The sequence below is a fragment of the Dioscorea cayenensis genome, chromosome 7, assembly GCF_009730915.1.
Source record: "Dioscorea cayenensis subsp. rotundata cultivar TDr96_F1 chromosome 7, TDr96_F1_v2_PseudoChromosome.rev07_lg8_w22 25.fasta, whole genome shotgun sequence".
Lineage (NCBI taxonomy): Eukaryota > Viridiplantae > Streptophyta > Magnoliopsida > Dioscoreales > Dioscoreaceae > Dioscorea > Dioscorea cayenensis.
The window spans coordinates 904,491-925,097 of NC_052477.1; the positions used below are offsets into that span (position 1 = coordinate 904,491).

General features: G+C 34.4%; 4 protein-coding genes across 4 annotated transcripts; 3 read left to right on the forward strand and 1 right to left on the reverse strand.

Annotated features, from left to right (window-relative positions):
* The first annotated feature begins 141 nt into the window (after positions 1-141).
* Positions 142-1,856, forward strand: LOC120264416 (30S ribosomal protein S1, chloroplastic). The gene is made up of 6 exons (XM_039272226.1): positions 142-447; positions 644-724; positions 829-1,110; positions 1,192-1,302; positions 1,381-1,467; positions 1,563-1,856. The coding sequence occupies exons 1-6, from the start codon at positions 190-192 to the stop codon at positions 1,680-1,682; spliced, it is 939 nt and encodes a 312-aa protein (XP_039128160.1). The 5' UTR covers positions 142-189; the 3' UTR covers positions 1,683-1,856.
* Positions 1,857-2,064: 208 nt separating this feature from the next.
* LOC120265454 (Golgi apparatus membrane protein-like protein ECHIDNA) lies at positions 2,065-4,418 on the forward strand. Its single transcript, XM_039273371.1, has 6 exons — positions 2,065-2,164; positions 2,403-2,459; positions 2,539-2,742; positions 2,849-2,908; positions 3,248-3,374; positions 4,303-4,418. The coding sequence occupies exons 1-6, from the start codon at positions 2,150-2,152 to the stop codon at positions 4,389-4,391; spliced, it is 552 nt and encodes a 183-aa protein (XP_039129305.1). The 5' UTR covers positions 2,065-2,149; the 3' UTR covers positions 4,392-4,418.
* A 195-nt stretch (positions 4,419-4,613) lies between these two features.
* On the reverse strand, positions 4,614-7,808 carry LOC120265453 (pentatricopeptide repeat-containing protein At1g13040, mitochondrial). The gene is made up of 2 exons (XM_039273370.1): positions 5,407-7,808; positions 4,614-5,032 (listed from the first exon to the last, which is right to left on the reverse strand). The coding sequence occupies exon 1, from the start codon at positions 7,497-7,499 to the stop codon at positions 5,436-5,438; it is 2,064 nt and encodes a 687-aa protein (XP_039129304.1). The 5' UTR covers positions 7,500-7,808; the 3' UTR covers positions 4,614-5,032; positions 5,407-5,435.
* A 7,208-nt stretch (positions 7,809-15,016) lies between these two features.
* LOC120265563 (transcription factor MYB2-like) lies at positions 15,017-16,161 on the forward strand. Its single transcript, XM_039273502.1, has 3 exons — positions 15,017-15,224; positions 15,328-15,457; positions 15,558-16,161. The coding sequence occupies exons 1-3, from the start codon at positions 15,089-15,091 to the stop codon at positions 16,084-16,086; spliced, it is 795 nt and encodes a 264-aa protein (XP_039129436.1). The 5' UTR covers positions 15,017-15,088; the 3' UTR covers positions 16,087-16,161.
* Positions 16,162-20,607: the final 4,446 nt, after the last annotated feature.

Here is a 20,607-nt window from a genome sequence, read left to right on the forward strand (position 1 = left end):
GTCAAGTAGTGATTGCTTGTTCTTAGTTAGCTAACAAAAACCAGTTTTCAGTGAGCATTTGGGTGTATGATTTTATCATGTTCTTTTCATCACTTTGTCAGATAATGTACAACTTCATTTTGCTTGAAAAGTAGCAAGTATTTTCTAGATTGATTCCTGGCTTTTTTCCAGGTTAAAGGAACAGTTTTTATGACCGATAACGGTGGCGCAGTTGTTGACATCATAGCAAAAGCTTCGGCATCCTTGCCTGTCCAAGAGGCCTGTATTCATAGAATTAAGCATGTATCAGAGGCCGGCATATATCCAGGATTGGTTGAAGAGTTTGTTATAATTGGTGAGAAGCCTTCTGATGATAGCTTGATTTTAAGTTTGCGGGCAATACAGTATGATCTTGCATGGGAAAGGTGTCGACAGCTCCAGGCTGAAGACGTTGTTGTGAAGGGTAAGGTGGGAATCCTATACTCTCGTATCTCTTCTTTTTCAATACAATCTTGCAGGTTATTATTATTTTCTCGACCAAGATAAATATGCAAGCGAAACTCCTACAAATCTAACCATTTGTCACGCATTATTTTAGCTTATGTGCCACTTAATTATCGGCTGTCTGTTCACTGTCTAAATTTATGATTTTTCTGTACCACAGGTTGTAGGGGGAAATAAAGGAGGTGTGGTGGCGGTCGTGGAAGGCCTTCGTGGTTTTGTTCCATTTTCACAAATCTCTACGGTTAATTCTTTGTTTTGGCTTATCTGTTATTGCTATTATCACTTCTCTTGGTTTGTGTTATTAATCGACTAGTGCTTGAGTATTGCTGTATTTTTCTAAACCAGAAATCAACTGCCGAAGAACTCATCGATAAAGAGCTGCCTCTGAAATTTGTAGAGGTTGATGAGGAACAATCAAGACTGGTACTTAGCAACCGCAAGGCTATGGCTGATAGTCAGGCTCAGCTCGGAATTGGATCGGTTGTCCTTGGAACAGTACAGAGTTTGAAACCATATGGTGCCTTTATCGACATTGGCGGGATTAATGGTCTTCTCCATGTTAGCCAGATTAGTCATGACCGAGTTTCTGACATTTCAACCGTACTTCAACCCGGTGACACCCTCAAGGTTACTTGAACTACAAAACTTAGTTCTCGACTTTGGTTTTCAATCTATTTTTCGTCTGAGCTTATGTTTCTCTGTCCAAAGGTGATGATATTAAGCCATGATCGGGAAAGAGGCCGAGTGAGTCTTTCAACAAAGAAGCTCGAACCAACACCCGGTGACATGATTCGTAATCCTAAACTCGTGTTTGAAAAAGTAAGTAAATCTAGTTTTACAACTCATGGTCACAAGTTTAATAAACACATTTTTTCTCATCAAATTGAATGGTTTCAGGCCGACGAGATGGCTCAGACTTTCCGACAGAGAATTGCTCAAGCAGAGGCAATGGCACGAGCCGACATGTTGAGATTTCAGCCAGAGGTATGCTTATCTTCTTAAAACACTTGAGTTAACCAATGAACTTGATCTGAAACATTGAATTGTTTGTGTTGATCTCCATTGGCCTTGCAATGCAGAGCGGATTAAGTCTTAGCTCAGACGGGATTCTCGGCCCACTTACGCCGGACTTACCAGCCGAAGGACTGGATTTATCTGATATTCCCCCAGCAGAAGAAGAAGCAGCTTACAGCGAATAGAATATTGTCGAATTTTTTGTATCTGTTATCAATTCAAACTTGTTTGCAGAGGAGATAAAATGTCAAAAAGTGTTCTCAGTACATGAATATGTAACCATGATGAACATGTTTGCAGGTTTGCAAGCATTGCTCATGAAGTGTAGTTTTTGTTGATTTGGTTTCACATTCTCTGAATTTTTCCTCTTTGATATGTAAATTTTTTTGTGAAGTTTTCTCATTTTAAATCAAATATAATATTTTTTTAATAAATGATATAATAATTTAAAAAAAAAAAATCATATAACAAAGTTAAATACATAGTTTAATATGTTTATATATATATATATATATGGAAATATGTACTTTAATAGGGGTATATGTGAAATTTCCTCATTGAGCTAATTGGGCTCTTCTTCTCATCGTCCTCTCTGGGATCCGAAATCGAGATCGAGAGAGAGAGAGAGAGAGAAGAGGATCGTTGGAGCGAGATGGAACGAATCCAGGTATGGAATTCATCGCATAGATCGAATTAGTATTCGAATCTATCTAGGGCTTTGGCTTCTTGCATCGATTGCCATTTTAAGGCCGTGATTTCATGAATTTAGGGCTGATTTTTTCTTTTTTTTGTTATATTTTGTGAATTATTGCGAAATAGGGATTAATATTGTCAGATTTGGGTTTCATTTGATGGATCTAGGTAGAGATTTGTGTTTTCTCATTTTTTTTTTATTGATTTTGTAGCCACCGGTGGAGAATTATGCGAATCCAAAGACGTGCTTTTTTCATGTTCTATTCAAGGTGATTTTTTTAATGGCCTGTTTTGTTTGGATTCGAGTGAGTTTTTCTCTGATTTTTGGCATTTGTGGATGGTTATTAGGCTGGGGCTTTGGCGTTCTACATCCTCTCGGCGCTGTTCTTTAACAGCTTTGTGATCATTTTTGTGGTTACCGTGCTGCTTGCGGCCTTCGATTTTTGGGTGGTGAAGAATGTGAGTGGAAGGATATTGGTTGGGTTGAGGTGGTGGAATGAGATTAATGAGCAAGGAGAGAGTGTTTGGAAATTTGAATGCTTGGATCAAGAGGTCTGATTTGCGTTTACTTTTAATCAGGAGCTGAGTTTTATTGTCACTTTGATTGTGGAAATATATTCTCTATGCATCAAATGCTTGACCTTTTTGTATGTTTCAGTCTCTTGCTAGGATGAACAAGAAAGATTCATGGCTATTCTGGTGGACTCTTTATCTCACGGTAAGTGCATGGAGAACTTTTGTAGCATTTCATCTGCATGGGCAATGCATCATTTATGCTGTATTTCTATACATACATGAATGATGTTTAGAGAATTTGCATATTAATAAATCAAATGCATTCATCAAGTGATATTTTTTTTAATGTTTGTCTCTTTAACTTAGAGATACTTGGACTCACTTTCTTTGTTTGTTTGTAAATGCATGAATACATCATTGTATGCATTCTCTTGTTTACATAAGTCTACTAGTGGATGATTTGGATTCTTGAGCAGTTACCTGCCTGTTAATTGATTTATTTGTTGTAGTTATTTGTTATGAGTATATTTTGATGATGCAGGCTGTTGCTTGGATATTCCTTGGGATATTTTCTCTCATAAGGTTTCAGGCCGATTACCTGCTGGTTGTTGGAGTTTGTTTGAGCCTCAGTGTTGCAAACATTATTGGTTTCACTAAATGCCGTAAAGGTAAATTATTTTCTCTTTTTGGTTCCTACTGGCAGACGCCAGAATTTTCTAAAAATCAAGTATTCTATCCTGTTTCAATTATATGTGGTCTCTATGATCTTGAAAATGGCTTTTCTTGACAATTGTCTCAATATTGTATGGCTAGTCGTCTATTGAAAAGATTTTGATCATGTTTTGTTTATGCAATATGGCCACAATAATCTCAAGGTATTGCTCCCTTCAAACTAGCCTTTTCCTTTGTCAACCTACCAAATAGTGAACCATTTACACTATCATTAACCTTTCTAAACTTGTAATCTATCAAGGATAATCTTTATGTGTGTCAATTAACCTCTTCGATATTGCTGTCTAATACCTTTTGTTCCCTTGACTCGGAAAAGGAAGGAAACCTACTTTCTTGGTCACCAAAAATTGGGAGTTACACCATGCAGACATTTGGAAGTGGCAGTGGGTGCATGTGTTTCTTTATGCTACTTGCTTTTTATTTCTAGCCAATTGTTACAGTTTCCATAACACCAATTCTTAATTGTTTAAAGACCCATTTGTGGGTTTTCTTTAGATTACCGATATTCTATGCAGCAATAGTAGCTGATGAAACTCAGCTCTGTATATACTTATAAAAGTCTCTTAGATCTGATACCTTGAAGGAAGTCAGGACCTAATTTTGCTTCATTCATGATTCAACATTCATTAGAATAGCATTCAATACATCTTGAAGTTTATCATGTTAGCCTTTTACCTAATACTGTTTCCAACCCCTGATGTGCTTAGCTGAACATGAAAAGCTAAGACCACTTGATGAACGTTTTAGCTCTTAATTTTGGTTTCTTTTCTTACTTCCATTGTTTTGATCCACTCAATTCTTTTTCCCCGTTTTATTTTTGTTAGCTGATAAACCGGCATAATTATTTCCTCTTGAATTGTACAGATGCCAAGAAACAGATTCAGCAATTTGCAACGCAAACCATTGCGTCACGGTTTAGCTCAACAGTACAGGCTGCATTCAGTGTCGTCTGAGAGCGTCGTCTGAGAAGTGCTGGAAAATACAAAGAAGGGCAGAGTGTAGATAGTCATTATTGAGTTGGCATCATCTTATCATGCTTTGTTCACATCGTCATTATATTTCAGTCTCTCATGTATGATTTAAGTATGTTTTGCTACACTATCTTGTGGTGACTTTTTTACCATCTCTTAACTCACAATGTGATGGCAACCTACAGATTAGATTGAAGAACATTGTTTTTCTACACTTTTTCTTTGAGTATATTCATGTCTTAGAACGATTTTGGTTACCTCCAGTTTGTAAACAAAAGGCTTCACAAAGGATTTCTTTTTCTTTTCCTTTTTAATAAACACATGAAAGTATTTATGAATGTTTACAGTGTATCTCTAGCATCAAGCTTATCCAAGCATCCTCAATGGGGTAAAATCAAACAAATACATAGCTTTAAGTTTCTAGTGGTTGAGATTTTGATGCTGTCAAGACTGATACTATATCTTTCCTTGTGCATGAATAAATAGACAACCCGGTTAATTGTACACATCGCATTGGTTATGATACAACATAGAATAGATTTTGAACTCAGTTGCTGGAACACAGCCTGTTACCGCATTTGTCGTCAATCTTTTCGTATCAACAAGCCATAACACCCACTAACCTGGAAAAGAAAAACAAGATAAGCATCATAAAATTCACAAATTGATCATCCTAAGAACTTCAATACTTAATCTGCACAACCCAGATGAGAGGAAAAAAAAAAGTGCAAAAAACACAGGTTTTAAATCAAAATGAATCACAAAAGTCAGAATCATAAATTAAAAGACTGATGAGAACATGTCTGCCAATATGAATAAGCATTATTTAATAGTCAATAGCTCTTTTAATACCTTCAATGCGAAAGTTAAATTAGATTCAAGAACGATGTACAATGTTGTCTGTCTTCATTGTGTTAAATCTTAAAGTTAATCTGAAAATTGATGAAAATGGATGTTGATCTGAAAGTTTAAGCAGCTTTTGCAACAGTAATCATACCTCTTTGAGGGCTCAACCACCGACACGTTCTACAACTTCATTGCATTGATCGGTCTTTCACGAACTACTTCATCGAGAGTAAACCCCTTGCTCATCATATGCTCCCAAAGTTTATCAGCCAGCTCAATCTCTCCTCCTTTTAATAGTCCTCTGACTAACAATTTATATGTCTCATTATCGGGAGGTACACCTCTGGCATACATATCATGATACAGATTCATAGCTTCATGATGCCTTGATGCACTGAAGAGTCCATTAATGAGAGCACGGTATGAAGCATTATCAGGAGAGATTCCCCTCTGAATCATGCCGGTAAAGTAGCTGCGAGCCTGTTCTACTCGGCCTTCCTTGTACAAATGGTGCACCATAGTGGTATATGCATGAACATTTGGAACTACACCAGCCTTAAGCATCTGTTCAAAGAGTTCCTCAGCATGATGAGATTCTCTTGCTCTAAAAGACCCTTTAATCAAAGTGCAATACGTCACCGCATCTGGAGTGATACCCTTATTAACCATATTCTTGAACAGATTGTGTGCAATTCTCATCTTACCCACCCTACATACTGCTTCAATCAAAGTATTGCAAGAAACGACATCAAAAAGCCCTTTAATCTCCATCTTGTTCACTATTAAAGCATATGCCTTGTCAAGCTTGTTAGACTTGCAAAATCCTTTCAAAAGCTGGTTGTAACTGTGTCGGTCGGGACTTATGCCATTTATTTTCATCTTTCTCATCTGATTCTCCGCTTCATCCAGCATACTGTTGTCACAGTAATAATTAAGAAGTATGTTGAATGTAAACAAATCCGGCTTGTGCCCATTCCTTCCCATGAATGAAACTATATTTTCGGCCTTTTCAACCATACCAGCCCTACAAAATCCACTGACCAAAGCATTATAAATTGAAGTACTTGGTTCCACTTTACACTTTATCATTCCCATAACAATGTCATAAGCTTCATAAACCTTCCCATTATCACACAAACTAAAAACTAATGTACCACCTGCAACACAATCCAGGCCAATCCCCCGCTTCACCATTTTATCCCAAAGCTCCTCTGCATCTGAAAAGTTTTTGATATTACACAAGCCATTCATGATTGTTGTAAATGTAACTACATCAGGTTCTCTTCCTTTCTGAATCATAGTACACAACAACTTCATAGCAGTATCTAATTTATGCTCCTTGCATAAGGAATTCAAATATATGTTGTAGGCCCAAATATCTGGGACAGACCTGATCTTATTCATATCCTTTAAGAGAGTTTCAACAAAGCTGAGATTATTTACTTTACACAAACCACATATGAATCTAGAGTATGTGAATGCATTCAAAGAGAATCCTTGTCCGACCATTTTATAGTAGTAATGTATTGCCAAATCAAAACAGCTATTGTGAATCAGCACGCCAATGAATTTATTGTAGTCTACACTAAAAACGCGACAACCTGAATGTATCATCTCATTGAAGATTTGAATTGCTTTATCGATCATACCGGCTCTAACATAACCTGATATAAGAATGCGATATACAGAACGATGCAATGAGAAACCATTACTTCTGATTCTCCTCAAAAAATTTGACAAGAGGTCAAAATTGTGATCTTTCAACAGCAAGCAAATAATGGACTGGACAGTGAAGTGATCATGTTTGAAACCTGACTGAGTTTCCGCCCACACATAGAAATGGAAACCCATTTCAGAATCTGACAAGCTTTTCAACACTTGATTAACAATGTAGGAGTTCAACACAATGTTGAGCCTCTGTAACTCCATCTCAACAGATTCAGACCATGCATCACACTGCAGAGCTCTTCTAAGTTTAGAAGCCGACTCAACATACAATGCAGTTTGTGGTTTGAATATCTCTGAAAGATTTCTATTGTTTCCAGAAGAGAAAAAGCAAACTAATTTGACACGGATTTTGGAAGCAAAGTAAAGACTTTGGCAACGAAAGGAGCTTAAAATAAAGGATTTCGAAGACCCAGTAATTCTGGGAGCATACCAAATCATCTGCTCACTAAAGACATTAAGTTGTATTTTTCTAATACGCATATCGTCGAACAGATCATCGACATCAATCAAACACATACCACACTGATTCCCTTCATACAAAATGAGATCTTTACTGCATTCTAATGATCAAAACCAGAATCCAACCACGCGAATGAAAGCAAAACAGCGAGAACATCAAGTACCTTCTCCGAAGCGAAGAAGAGACCAACCTAATTCTCACCGTTCCAGGAATCAAATAAGAAGTAGAGAACGGAAACAAAGGTTGAAATCAAGCACCAATCATTCAGCCGAATAGCAAAGATTTGAGCTTTATTTTCTTTGGGGAATATCGTCGAACAGTTGATCGGCCTCAGAGAAGGTTGGTAATGGCGTTGAGGCGGTGTGTTTCGGAGGAGAGTGTTGGGTTTGCGGATCCGTGAACGAGTATAAATGGATTCGGATCCGGAACCTGATCCGAAACCGATAAGCTTGTAGGATCCGATAGGCTTACTTGTATAGATGAACGGCTGTGATATCATGTATTGGTGATTTTACTGTATAACACTTGTTTTTTTAGATAAACCCCTCGAATTGTTGATAATTATGTACTCTTTTAATTATAAGGTTACTTGAATAGATTTTGTGATTTATAAAAATACAAAATTAATTATGTGGAATTTTCCTATTAATTCCAACATTTTTAGAATCTAATTTTAATAATTTTAATCTTTTATAAGATGGCCAACTTATAAAACTCAAAATATTTTAACTGGAACTTAACTTTGTATTAAACTTGCTTTGTTCAAACTTTGCACCAACTTTTGACCTCTCAAGCTCTGTTTAAAATTAAATAAATTATAAATGGTAATAATATTAACTATAAATAACACATTATTTACATTCTAATATATGTATACTATGGTAGTGTATGTTTCGTGGTTTCAAATACCACATTCAAAAATCCTTTGTTTGTTTGGTTTGAGAGATTTTAAAATATTAAGATAAAACCAATTTCTCTTACGGATGTATGTGGACTTACATCCAAATTGAGCATAGATCAAAATTCAGGAAGTTAAAAATCTTTAGATGATGTATATATATATATATATGCATATACATAATAATATATATGCATATATATATATACACATATATACATATGACGCTTAATCTTCTACGGACGTCCTTAGATATATAATCTAAGCATGTTGATTATTAGCCCTTGGATCATAAATCAACGATCACGATCATTCACAGGTATACTTTTACTATACTTATGAATAGTAACATAATGAAAAGTGGGATGCACAGTATTTTGATTTAAACCGTAGATCACTATCGTAATAGTTTCTGAATCAATCTCAACCATCCAAGTTGGACACCAGACCAACCCGATGGGAGACCGTACAGTGGTTTGGCACTATTTATGTTACTGTTCACTAAATTCTTTATTCCTGTCTCTCTCCTCTCAATTCTCTCTCAAACTTTTGTTTATCTGGGGACGTTACTGCGAACGTCCCCAGATGATATTTGCACTATACATATACATATACAAAAATATATACATATATACATATATATATACACACACATGCACATACATATATGCATATATACACATACATATATTTATACACATATATACATATATATAAACATACATAGGTATTTTTTTACACACACATCATATATATATACACACATATACATACACTTATACATATGTGTTTTCCAATTCCAAATTTACAAATCCTTCCAAACAAATATAAAATTTTATAATACAGTAATTCTAATTATATCCAACCAAACATAATATTTGGATTTACACTATATTTTAAAAACCAAGTATTTTCAGTTACATTGTAACGGAAAATCCACTGCATTTAAAATTACATCCAACCAAATGTCTTATATATGGAAAAGCTATAGTTTTAATTTGCTCTATTTTAATTCAAAATTTATTTAAATTATAAAATCTATCCATCTTGAGTTCATTTGATATGAAATGATTAAAAAAAAGATTTAGGAAAAAGTATATAGATATTTAACCTACCAAAATGTTACTTTCAAGAGTGAACTTTCTACCTAAATGCGTATCTATTTAAATAGATTGGCGTTGTATTATAGCAATGTCAACGTGTCACTCTATGCAAGCAATTGTAAACAACTCAACAATGCAAGTCATCATCTTCATAACAACAAAAACCCTAATTAATTAATATCTTCTCCATCCATCACCTTCATGACCACCATCAAAAAAACAAGATCACAAGAACCTCACTTTAGGGTTGATCACCATGCGTGAAATGATCGAAAACTCCGCGTGGAATTTCGACAACACAAACTCTTAAAAAAAACAAAAAAGCATGCTTTGACAATAACTTAATCGGTGATCATACAAAAAGGAAGCAAATAAAGAAAAGATAACTGTAAAACCCTAATTCACCAATGAGAGTGATAGATGCCATGCACCAAGACTACATATATATTAATAAATATCTTTTGTGTAAACACTCAACCAACCAAACCTTATTCTTCTTTTGAATTTCATTCCCTTGTGACACTTGTAATATTCATGATCATCTTCATCAAAGTTAATTTAGTTACTGTTGTGATCTTTTCTTTTCTTTATATCTGACTCTAGAAGATCTATGATCATGTTCATAAATAGATAAGAAAGAGAAGATAACATGTGGATATATATATATATATATATATCTTTGAGTCTTAGGGCACAACTCTATGAAAGTGAACTCACTATGAATTTGGTGGTCACTCTCAGAAGGTATATATCTCCTTAATCTTTTATCACACATGGCAAGCCTTTGATATTTCATTTGTCAAAATTTTAGAAGTGTGTATAAACTTTGTAATAAACTAGCTAGCTAGCTAGGTTAAGGAACATTGTAGTTGTCCATCTGTTGAAAAAAAAAACATATATATATATATATAATATACAGAAATAGCGGCTATTTAACCATAATGTGTGTGTGCACACACGCAATTAAAGGAGTATCTAATTAAGGAATATATATAAAAAAATACACTGAAATGAGTAGTAAAAAATGATATTAGGGGTAAATAATCTAACAATACATGATAGTGGAGCTTGTGATAGATATAATTTTTAATAAAGTGGATAAACCATAACTTTATGCAGACAAAACACAAAAACAAAAACACACACCCACACACAGAAAGAAGCAAACTGACTAAAATCCTACTAGATATAAATTAAGTTAAAGTTATATATATATATATATAGAGCATAAGATAAAAAAAAAAATGACTAGAAATGTAACGTTCTAAACTGACTGATGAAAAATGACTATATATAAAGGAAAATAATTTATTAATTGATGAATGATAACAAGATTTTTCATATTCAATAATTCATTAATTAATGAATGATAGCAAGACTTTTCATATTGAATATGAATTAGGTTAAAGCTAAAAAAAGAGATTATAGAACAAGAAGCACATGCAAAATTAATAACATATTTGAATAAACAGTAAAAAATTGTGGCCAATGAAAATCATCTATAAATGTGTTACAGACCTTCTATAATTCATTAATTAATGAATGATAACAAGACTTCTCATATTGAATATGAATTAGGTTAAAGTTAGAGTTTATAGAATAAGAAGGACATGCAAAATTAGTAACATATTTGAATAAACAGTAAAAAATTATCGGCAATGAAAATCATCTATAAATGTATTAGAGACCTTCTATTAATGATGAATGTAAATCAAGTTGAAGTTATAAAGAGGGAGTATACAATTAAAAAAAAAAAGACAGGAAAAATAGTATGCTAGGTTGCATAGTAAAAAATAACCTCTAGTGAAAATAATCAATTAACATATATATGATAAAAGACGGGTAAAATTTTGGGTAGTAGACTCTTACAAAAGGTAAACCCTCACAAAACACTAATATCTTTTTCAATTTAAACTTTTCCAAATATAATTTCAAAGGTTGATCTCCATTTCACATTTCAAAACAATGTGAAGATGAGTCAATAAAAGGACTTAATTACAATAACTTGGTGCTTCACCTTCCACTAATCTTTTTTCCCAATTGCTTAGCCGGTTGCTAGGGTTTTCAGTCTCTCAATTTTGAAGCATGGCTTCCTCTCAGATGAAGAAGAAACTCAAGGACCTCAATGTCCCCCTCACTCTTTCTCTAATGAAGAAAAGGGCTTCATGCTCTCTTGGATGGAGGAGAGTGGAAGCTGCTTGCTGATGTGGAGGATGGCTTGTCCAAAAATAAGTGTGACATTGCCTTTGCATAATGTGTCATGTCTAGCTACGTTAAATAAATGCCAACTCATTATGTCATGAACACACCAAATTAATTTGGTAGGAATTCCATGGGTATCCTCCCGATGAAATGTTGTGATTAAAGAGATACAAATTAAAATTATGTATCCAAAGAAGTCAGAGTAGAGTGACATATCCAAAATTTTAAATAAAAGAAATTAATAACTGAATATGAATTAACCGAAACTTACCTAAAAGAGAACAAAATAATTTAAAAAAAATTACCTCTAAAATAACTAATAAAAAAAATTAATTGACAGTGAAAATAATCCATTAATGCATGATGACACTTCTGATGTTGAATATCAGAATATGGATTAGGCTAGTTTTATGGAGGGTGTATATATGGAATATATATAGAATAATCACCAATGAAAATCACTCATTGAATATAGACTTTCTAGTGATTAATATGAATTATATACGCTAAATTAATATAATAGATTAATCTATATATATATATATATTATCATATATATATATATATATATATGATGTAATGAAATAGTTTAATGACACATGGAGGCTGCCTATGGCTTGGCAATGGGGCATTAGAGGCGTGGGTAGAGAAAGATGATGGTTGATAGTTGAAATAATAGGTGGAGAGGAATAACAAGTTAGATAGTGGGGGATGAGAGTGATGTTTATATGACTCTTTTTCTTCCCTTTTTGCTCCTCCATGATAACAATATTGAAGACAAGTCCGGGTTGGTCATAGAGATGGAGATGGAGATGAAGATGAAGATATATGGCATGGAAATCTAATCATTAAATTTTAATTAGCAACTTAATTATCATATCATCAACAAGAAGGAGATGAAATATATAGAGGAGCATCATATATCTCCCTTTTCCAAAAGCTACATGAATAGTTTTATAAATACCTGCATGAGGAAGAGGAATCATATATGTTTAGCTTTTAATTATTTTAGCAATCAAGGACAACAATTTAATACAAAAGGTACAAATATTTAAGGTTTTTTTCCTCTTGGTGGAGTAAATTATTTTAATATATTTGAAAAAAATAGCAAATATAATTAAATTTTCATAAATGATAAAATATATATATATATATATATCATTTAGTTTAACCACTTTGATAATTACTGGACAATTAATATAAAACAAAATTTTTAAAAGACAGCTGAATATCTATCAATTCACTTTTAAATAACAATGACAATGACAAAAGATGAAAAAATATCACTTAAAAAATATTCTATTACAAGCCAAACCGAATTAATACTGCTAAATAATGGAATGTCAATAAATTATATCATATATTTGACCGAATAGAATGTAATACATATTAGATCATCAAGGTCCACTTGATAAATGTCTTCTTCAATGAAAGTCTATGCAAATGGAAATTTTAAAAACACATATGAACACATCCAATTTTGGAACCATCTTGGTCTAACTTGAGTTAACCCAAAATTCCACACACACACACACACTAAGACTAATCTAATCCTTTTGTAGAGCCCATGAGGAATTTCTTACTCCTTTATTGAGTTCATATTGTCAAACTAAACCTAAGTTTTGACTAAAAACCAAGTTCAAAACTCTTTCAAGTCATTAGTGGGATCCAACCCAAACTCAAAAATACAATCAAATTAAAGTAGCCAAACCATACCCCTCCAAAGAAGAGTACAAATCCAATGTATTGTGTAATTCTACATTTGAAGGTCAAAGGGATTCAAAGAAATATTTTTATCATGCTAAGAAAATTTAAGTCAAAGACGCCTTCATTCATGGCTTTTTTTTTTATCATCACAAACCATTAGACAAATGTCATCTAATCTTGAGTTCCCTCAATTCAAGGATGCCTTTTTGACTGTTTTATCCCAACCCTTTTATTTTCTGTTTAATTGGGTTTTAATTCATTTACTAAAATTAAGCTAATAAAAACATGATGTTTATAGTGTGGCATGCAATAGTTGAATGGTTTTCTTTTAGAGACTTCTGTTTGGCTTTTAGCCCACTGGTTCCCTTCATAGAGAACAAAATAAAGATGAGAAAAAAAGGATTTATTGGATGATAAAAAGTCTTTTATGTAACTTAACTTTAATAATTATTATGGGGTCACACTGTTTCTTTTGTTTAGTTAATGGACAAGAAAAGAAATATTCTAATTAGAAGCTTTAATTCTCTTTGATATCATTTAATAATCCCATTCATCCGCGTGGCAAACACTAATCTCCTTCATACTTTAGTTTTAGTGAAGGACAATTCTTGAAGGACAATTCTTGATGCCGATGCAATTAGGGTTCTATTGTTAGAAGTCATCTAATAATTAAAGAAACAATCTTAGATCATGCATCAACTCATATTATTCTAAAGCGGTGAAGTGATGTTATTTAGTAATAATATTAAGAATAAAAAAAAAAGAAGTAAAAGCTTAATTAATTATCTTAGAATATATACAATAATATTAAATAACAAGTATGTTAATTACATAGGTTTATCAATGTGCATGTCTTTTACTTTATTTAAAGTCATTGGTGGCCGGTCTATAATTAGAGTAAACTTAATTTTAGTGGATATATATAGAAATTAGTTTGATTCTAGAAGGCAATGCATGATACTTATTGAACACATTTCAACTCATTCATTCCCTTGTTTTATTTTTATTTTATTTTTTTAACTTTGTGCATTCTATTGCCATACCACCACTTGTAATTAAATTAATACTAAGAGCAAGTCATCAAACTCAAAAAGCTTAGACATAACAAAACACAAACACACACAATAAGCTCTTTAAAAGTCTTCTTTAGTTGGCCCTTCAACTTTCATCATTTTTTTTATGTTTCTTTTTGGAAGCACTTGTTGAGATTTGAAGCTTCAAAAATAAACTTTGATACAACTCCCTTTTTCTGAGTTTTCTCACTATCTATACATATATCTCCATATAATTTAATATATAATAATAACAACAATATCATTTACAATACCAACATGTTGAATTCAAAGACAAAACAGAGGTCCACACTGTTTGAGTAGTCTTTCTTTTATCACAAACACTTTTGTTTGTATTCTTACCAATAATAAGATCGATCATGATCATGAAAGATGATGAACAGAAGTCAAAGTTCAAAACCCACTTAATTGGTTAAACATAATTAAGCTTCAAAATCAAAGAGATATATAAATAATCTCCTCTTAACCCCATTGCGGCGTGTCCCACTAGTATTAAGTCACATGTATATTAATCTCCACTCTAACTTATCCTTTCTATATATATATATACACACACACACAACCCTTACCATCTCTCTCTCCATCTCTCCATCTCATCACAAACCCCTCAACCATCTGTAAACACAAGTTATTTATCCATCTTCAAGAGAGACCAGTTAACAATGGAAGTCATGCATGCAGATGAAGAGATGATGGACTTAAGAAGAGGTCCATGGACTGTTGAAGAAGACCTTCTCCTTGTTAACTACATCGCCAACCATGGTGAAGGCCGTTGGAATTCTCTTGCTCGCCATGCAGGTATATATATATATATATTAATCTTAATTATAATTAACCCTAATTACGTACAGTTATCAAAGTAGTTCAAAACTCTAAGCTTATCATGCATTCTTCTTCTCAGGACTTAAACGCACCGGCAAAAGCTGCCGTCTCCGGTGGCTCAACTATCTCCGTCCTGACGTCCGCCGTGGCAACATCACTCCTGAAGAACAACTCCTCATCCTTGAACTCCACTCTCGCTGGGGCAACAGGTATATATATATATATATACATACATATATAGTTTAAACAGTAATAATTCATATATATATATATAGATTGATTGATTGATTGATTGATGAAATATTGTAGGTGGTCAAAGATTGCACAACACTTGCCAGGAAGAACAGACAACGAGATAAAGAATTACTGGAGAACAAGAGTGCAGAAACATGCAAAGCAACTCAAGTGTGATGTTAATAGTAAACAGTTCAAAGATGTGATGAAGTACTTATGGATGCCAAGACTCATTGAAAGAATCAAAGCAGCTTCCGGTGTGTCTCCGGCCATCACCGGAGTTCTCCAAAACTCACCATCATCCCATCATCATCTAATTATAAATGATGGAGTACTAGAGAGTAGTAGTACTGTAGTATCAAGACCAAGTTCGGAAAGCTCTAGCTTTGGTGCTGTGTCATCCTTCTCGGAGTCTTTTGAAGCTCCTCCGGCCACCGTCTCCGGCTTGCCGGAGGGTGCTGACAGTGGTGGTCTTTGTGGTTGGCCTGAGGAACAGAGCTTGATGAGTCCTGGTTTCATGGAGTTTGATCAAGCTTGGTGGAATGGTGACATGATTAGTGATGGTTTATGGAATAATGTTGAAGACTCTTCTTGGTTTCTTTGATTGATTTGATTGACAAAAAAAAATTATTATTATGAAAATTATGAAAATTAATGTTCTTGTACTTACTTTGTAACTTTGGGATTAAATTTTAATCTCAATTCTTTTTAATTTTATGGTGTTGATGAAATTAAAAATAATGTAAAAAAAATAATAATAATGATGCTGGTGTACGTGCGGATTAATTTAACTAATTAGTACCATCACGCGTGGAGAGTAATCATTTGATCACGTGAGGCGATGGTGAAGGACACGCGGGGTGTAACTTGACACGAGTACTCGTTTTGTTATTATGGTCCAGCGGGCGTGGTCCCGAATTGGAGGAGTTCGTCGCGTGACACGTGTCGATCGGGATGGGTCACGGGGTATCTCGTGACTGCGCCGCCGGAACGCTTGAACGGGGACCTGGTGGACACGTGGCAGTTTTTGCCGTGTGGATGAGCTGGCACGCATGGGGGTTGTGGGGTCCACGAGAAGACTTTTGGGTCTTCGGTCAACGGGTTAGCTTAGAACTCTTATAAGAAGAGTCTTTTGATTAATCAAAGTTCATGACTTCATAATCCACTTTGAAATTAGTCTAAATTCCATGTGATTAATTTAGACTTGGCCAAGTTTTTATTATGAGCATGTTAGGAGAATGAATGTGACTCATGAGATTAGATGTAAATCAAACATTTTTTTTTTAATTATTATTAAGAAATAGATTATGATATTGATTTAGTAATTTTGACATGAAAATATATGTTACCTCTTGTCATCTTACGTCATTACCATTATTATCTGTTAAGGTGTTTCTTCAATTGAAGAATAGAATAATTATAACTCTAATAACCTAGTTCCACTGACTGACCATATATACGAATGATCCTAAAGACGGTCATTTTTTCAAAATTCTTCTTACTCTCATCATATTTTTTTTATTATTGGACATTCAATCATCGCTCAATTTGACATGTATCAACCCATTCTGCACTTTATTATCATTTTTTTGTTTTAATCTCTCTTCTTCATTTATTGTTGTTTATATGCACCGTATCTGTAATGTTTTTCTCGATCATTTGGTACATTTTTTGTGGTTAATATTTTTTTTAAAAGAAAATTTTGAAAGTGGAACCAATAAAAATTTCATGTTAAATTGATAATTATGAAACATAAAAAGGTTACGCATTAAAATTGTCACCTGATGTGAAAGAAAAGAACTTATTTCTTTCTTGTTAGTGCTGGCCATTGATAAAAAAATGTTCCAAATTCAATGAATGAAATAAACATACCATGCCTTTTTTTCTTTTTAATTTTTTTCTTCTTCTTCTTTTTATGTAGGGACATGAAATAAAACATAATTTATTAAAAAAGAAAAGCATCACCTAATCACCTAATCACATAGCACACTGTACTATTTTAACATATAACTTTGATGCATGTTTGCAAACTCATTTTGTTTATCTTTGCATGTAAGCATAACTGCATGTCTGCTTAAATGAAGGCAAAGTGGACATTCTCATCATTGTTTAAGTTAAATCTAAAAGTTCTTTTAATTACAATTAAGTTTAATTAATTAAAATATCACACGTTTTCATAAGGTTCATTGAATGAACTACTAATGAACCCATTAATTAACAGCCGCTAATACTCTAGTTTTCACACCTTCATTAAACTAATCCTATAAATATATATGATCACTATTTATTTAATCACTTTATTATGTTCTTAAGTTATAGTACAAGAATCATTGATCCTTGAAGTAATAAGTGAATAAAAAAAATTAGGATAATATGGTTAATAAACTCATAATGATAAGGATGAAGAAAGAAAGTAACACATTGCTTAATATGGAATGAGTAAAAGATCAATAATGAACGGCACTATGTGGCAAAACTTAGTGCATTGCCATTTGATGTTGATGTTTACTAGTGATTCCTAAACTTGAACAAACTTATTAGAAGATAAATAAAGATGGAGATGTTTAACTTTGTTTTTGATATTAATATATTGCATTAAATGATATTAATCTTGGGAAGTCATGAGAACCACTTAATAAGAATCTCAAATTTGATTTGGAGAAAATGATGTATAAGATATGTCATATATATGTGCACAAATAGATAGAGAGATTGATAAGAAACTTGGATATCATAAAATGCTTTATGAACTAACTTTTAGTTTTAGAGATGATCAACAAAGTATTTATTAACGATATTTAATATTTTTCGATTTTTTTTAGTGATAATAATGGAATTTATAATATATTTTTGTGGAAATTGCCAAAAAAACCCTTTAAGTTTGTAAAATTGCCAAAAACACCCCGTTAGTTTTGCAATCCCTAAAAACCCCCTCCTTTTAAACTCTATGTTTTTCAAACCCCCAAACCCTGTAACGGATGTGAGCGGAGTGAGTTTCAAATTTTATGGACGAAAATGCCCTTGCATGGGGAGTCGTGGCTGCAGCCATCTCGGCGATTTGAGAGGAAGTGGGGTGGTTTTCCGTAGAGTAACCCCAGAGACGAATTTATTAGAGCCGTTTACTTGCTTTTTTCTCAACTCGCGTCTTGACTCTTCCATTTCGAGCTGTCTCCGAGTTGTCTCTACTGCGAAAGCCTCTGTATTTGTAGCTTTTTCCTTTCCACCGGTATCTCAAAGGAGAAGTACCCCGCGCAACTAGTTGGCATTTCATCAGTTTGCAATCTAAGGTATTGAGTATGGTTTTATGTTAGCTGCTCATTACAAAGAAAGATTTTTTTCGGTTTTGTTTTTGTGTTCTGCTTTTTGTTGGAAGATATTGAAGTCTGCAGGGGGATTTCTCGACTTGGGTTTTTGTTAGTCTGCAGGAGATTTCTCGGCTAGGGTTTTGTTTTTGTTTTGCATTTTCGATCTGTATACACTATCGAAAAAGTTTTTTCGATTGTTATGATTTGTGTAATATTTATAATGTATATTTTCCTTTTCATTTGATATGGTTGCAGTTTTACAAATGAGGTTGACGTTTAAGAAATGAGATGTTACTGGGTTTAAGTTTTTGTTGTCATTTGTTTAAGTATTCTCGCTCTGCTTAATAAGATGGGTCTCTGTTTAACATTTGATATCTCCGTTTAATAAGCGAGAGTTTACCGCTTTAAAACCTTAAATTTGCGCTTAAACTTTTTGTGAATACTCGCATGTTGAATGTGTTGTTATTGTCGCAGTCGGTGATTATGGCGGTCAACCTAGTTAATGGGCGATGCTATTTGACACCCGATGAGTGGAGACTTTAGTTGAATTGAAAAAAATAACATGACCCCTCGACACTCGGGAGATTATTCGACGGACACCGTTTGCTGCGTTCATCGAGTGGAAGCTATATACCAAGAGAGGGCCCTTCTTGATTCTCTTTTGCAAAGGTACGATGGTCGCACCAATAAATTCGGGGATCGGGAAAGCTCGCTGAGTTTCGGACCTCAAGATGTGGCCCTCGTTCTTGGTCCGCGTTGCGATGGCGACGCGATGGTCTTTCGAAGAAGAAAACCCGGTCAGCGTTCGAAGGGTAGGTATCTATCGAAAACCTCACGAGACGCAGAGACTCCATCAAGAGCACTCGGTGCAACTTGTTCGACGGAGGGAGAAGAAGATAATTTTTGTCAAACTCCGATGGTGTACCTCATGGGTGCAGATCCCTCTTCCCAAATACGTCATGCTCGGTTCCGAATCGGATCGTTGATTATGTCGATGATCTACCAGACCCATGGGGCGATACGCATGGGCGCGAGGCGACGCACAAGTGGCTTATGGAGGATATTCCACAGCAGCCCGCTCGAGTGCAAGATAGATCGCTACGGGAAGAAGACCAACACGAGGGTACATTAAGGGTTGCTCGGTCGCGCTTAACGTCCGGTTTTACTGAGTGACCGGAACGGGGAAGAAAGTCCGTTTCGGCAAGATCCCAAGGATCTCTGTGCTACGGTGAAAGTACTTTCACGGGAAGCAAGCTGACGGTAGAAACCAGCTTGTCATCGCTCGATGGAAAAGAGGTAATAAATCATGGACAATGTTTAACATAAGTCTTTAATGTTTAAACATTTTATTTCGCGTTTAACTTTAGTATTTACCGTTTAACTATTATTCATACTGGTTTAAATATTTTGTTCTCCGTTTAATTATATTCTATAACGTTTAAATATATAAACACTCTGTTTAAATATAGTTTTTTTATAGTTTAAAATGAATGATTTTCATTTGAAATTGTTTGGTTTACATATATTAGTTTCTGAGATGGTTCCGGCTAATCGTTTGAAGAAGAAATATTTGTTGGGGAGCTAACTCGACGGACGGATGCTATTGCTCCCGGAACCACTTGCTCGAGGCGGGATGAGAGAGCGACCTCTATCGTGCTGCTACTGACGCTGTTCTCCCTACTTCCAGCCCCACCACGCGCACGCATTCCTCGAGCCGGAGAAACCCTCCCCTACCCAGGAAGATTGCAACAACCCCCTACCACGACAACGAGCGGTCCCCCGATTGTGGCGGCCCCGACCATGGCGACCCCTCCGGCAGT

Bases quoted from the DNA above. Each gene is read 5' to 3' on its own strand.
- LOC120264416 (XM_039272226.1), top strand. From the start codon at position 190: ATGACCGATAACGGTGGCGCAGTTGTTGACATCATAGCAAAAGCTTCG. The intron at 448-643 runs GTGGGAATCCTA...TCTGTACCACAG, and splicing joins ACGTTGTTGTGAAGGGTAAG to GTTGTAGGGGGAAATAAAGG. The intron at 725-828 runs GTTAATTCTTTG...TTTCTAAACCAG, and splicing joins CATTTTCACAAATCTCTACG to AAATCAACTGCCGAAGAACT.
- LOC120265454 (XM_039273371.1), top strand. The intron at 2,460-2,538 runs GTGATTTTTTTA...GATGGTTATTAG, and splicing joins TTTTTCATGTTCTATTCAAG to GCTGGGGCTTTGGCGTTCTA. The intron at 2,909-3,247 runs GTAAGTGCATGG...TTGATGATGCAG, and splicing joins GGTGGACTCTTTATCTCACG to GCTGTTGCTTGGATATTCCT.
- LOC120265453 (XM_039273370.1), bottom strand. From the start codon at position 7,499: ATGTGTTTGATTGATGTCGATGATCTGTTCGACGATATGCGTATTAGA.
- LOC120265563 (XM_039273502.1), top strand. From the start codon at position 15,089: ATGGAAGTCATGCATGCAGATGAAGAGATGATGGACTTAAGAAGAGGT. The intron at 15,225-15,327 runs GTATATATATAT...TCTTCTTCTCAG, and splicing joins TTCTCTTGCTCGCCATGCAG to GACTTAAACGCACCGGCAAA. The intron at 15,458-15,557 runs GTATATATATAT...GAAATATTGTAG, and splicing joins CACTCTCGCTGGGGCAACAG to GTGGTCAAAGATTGCACAAC.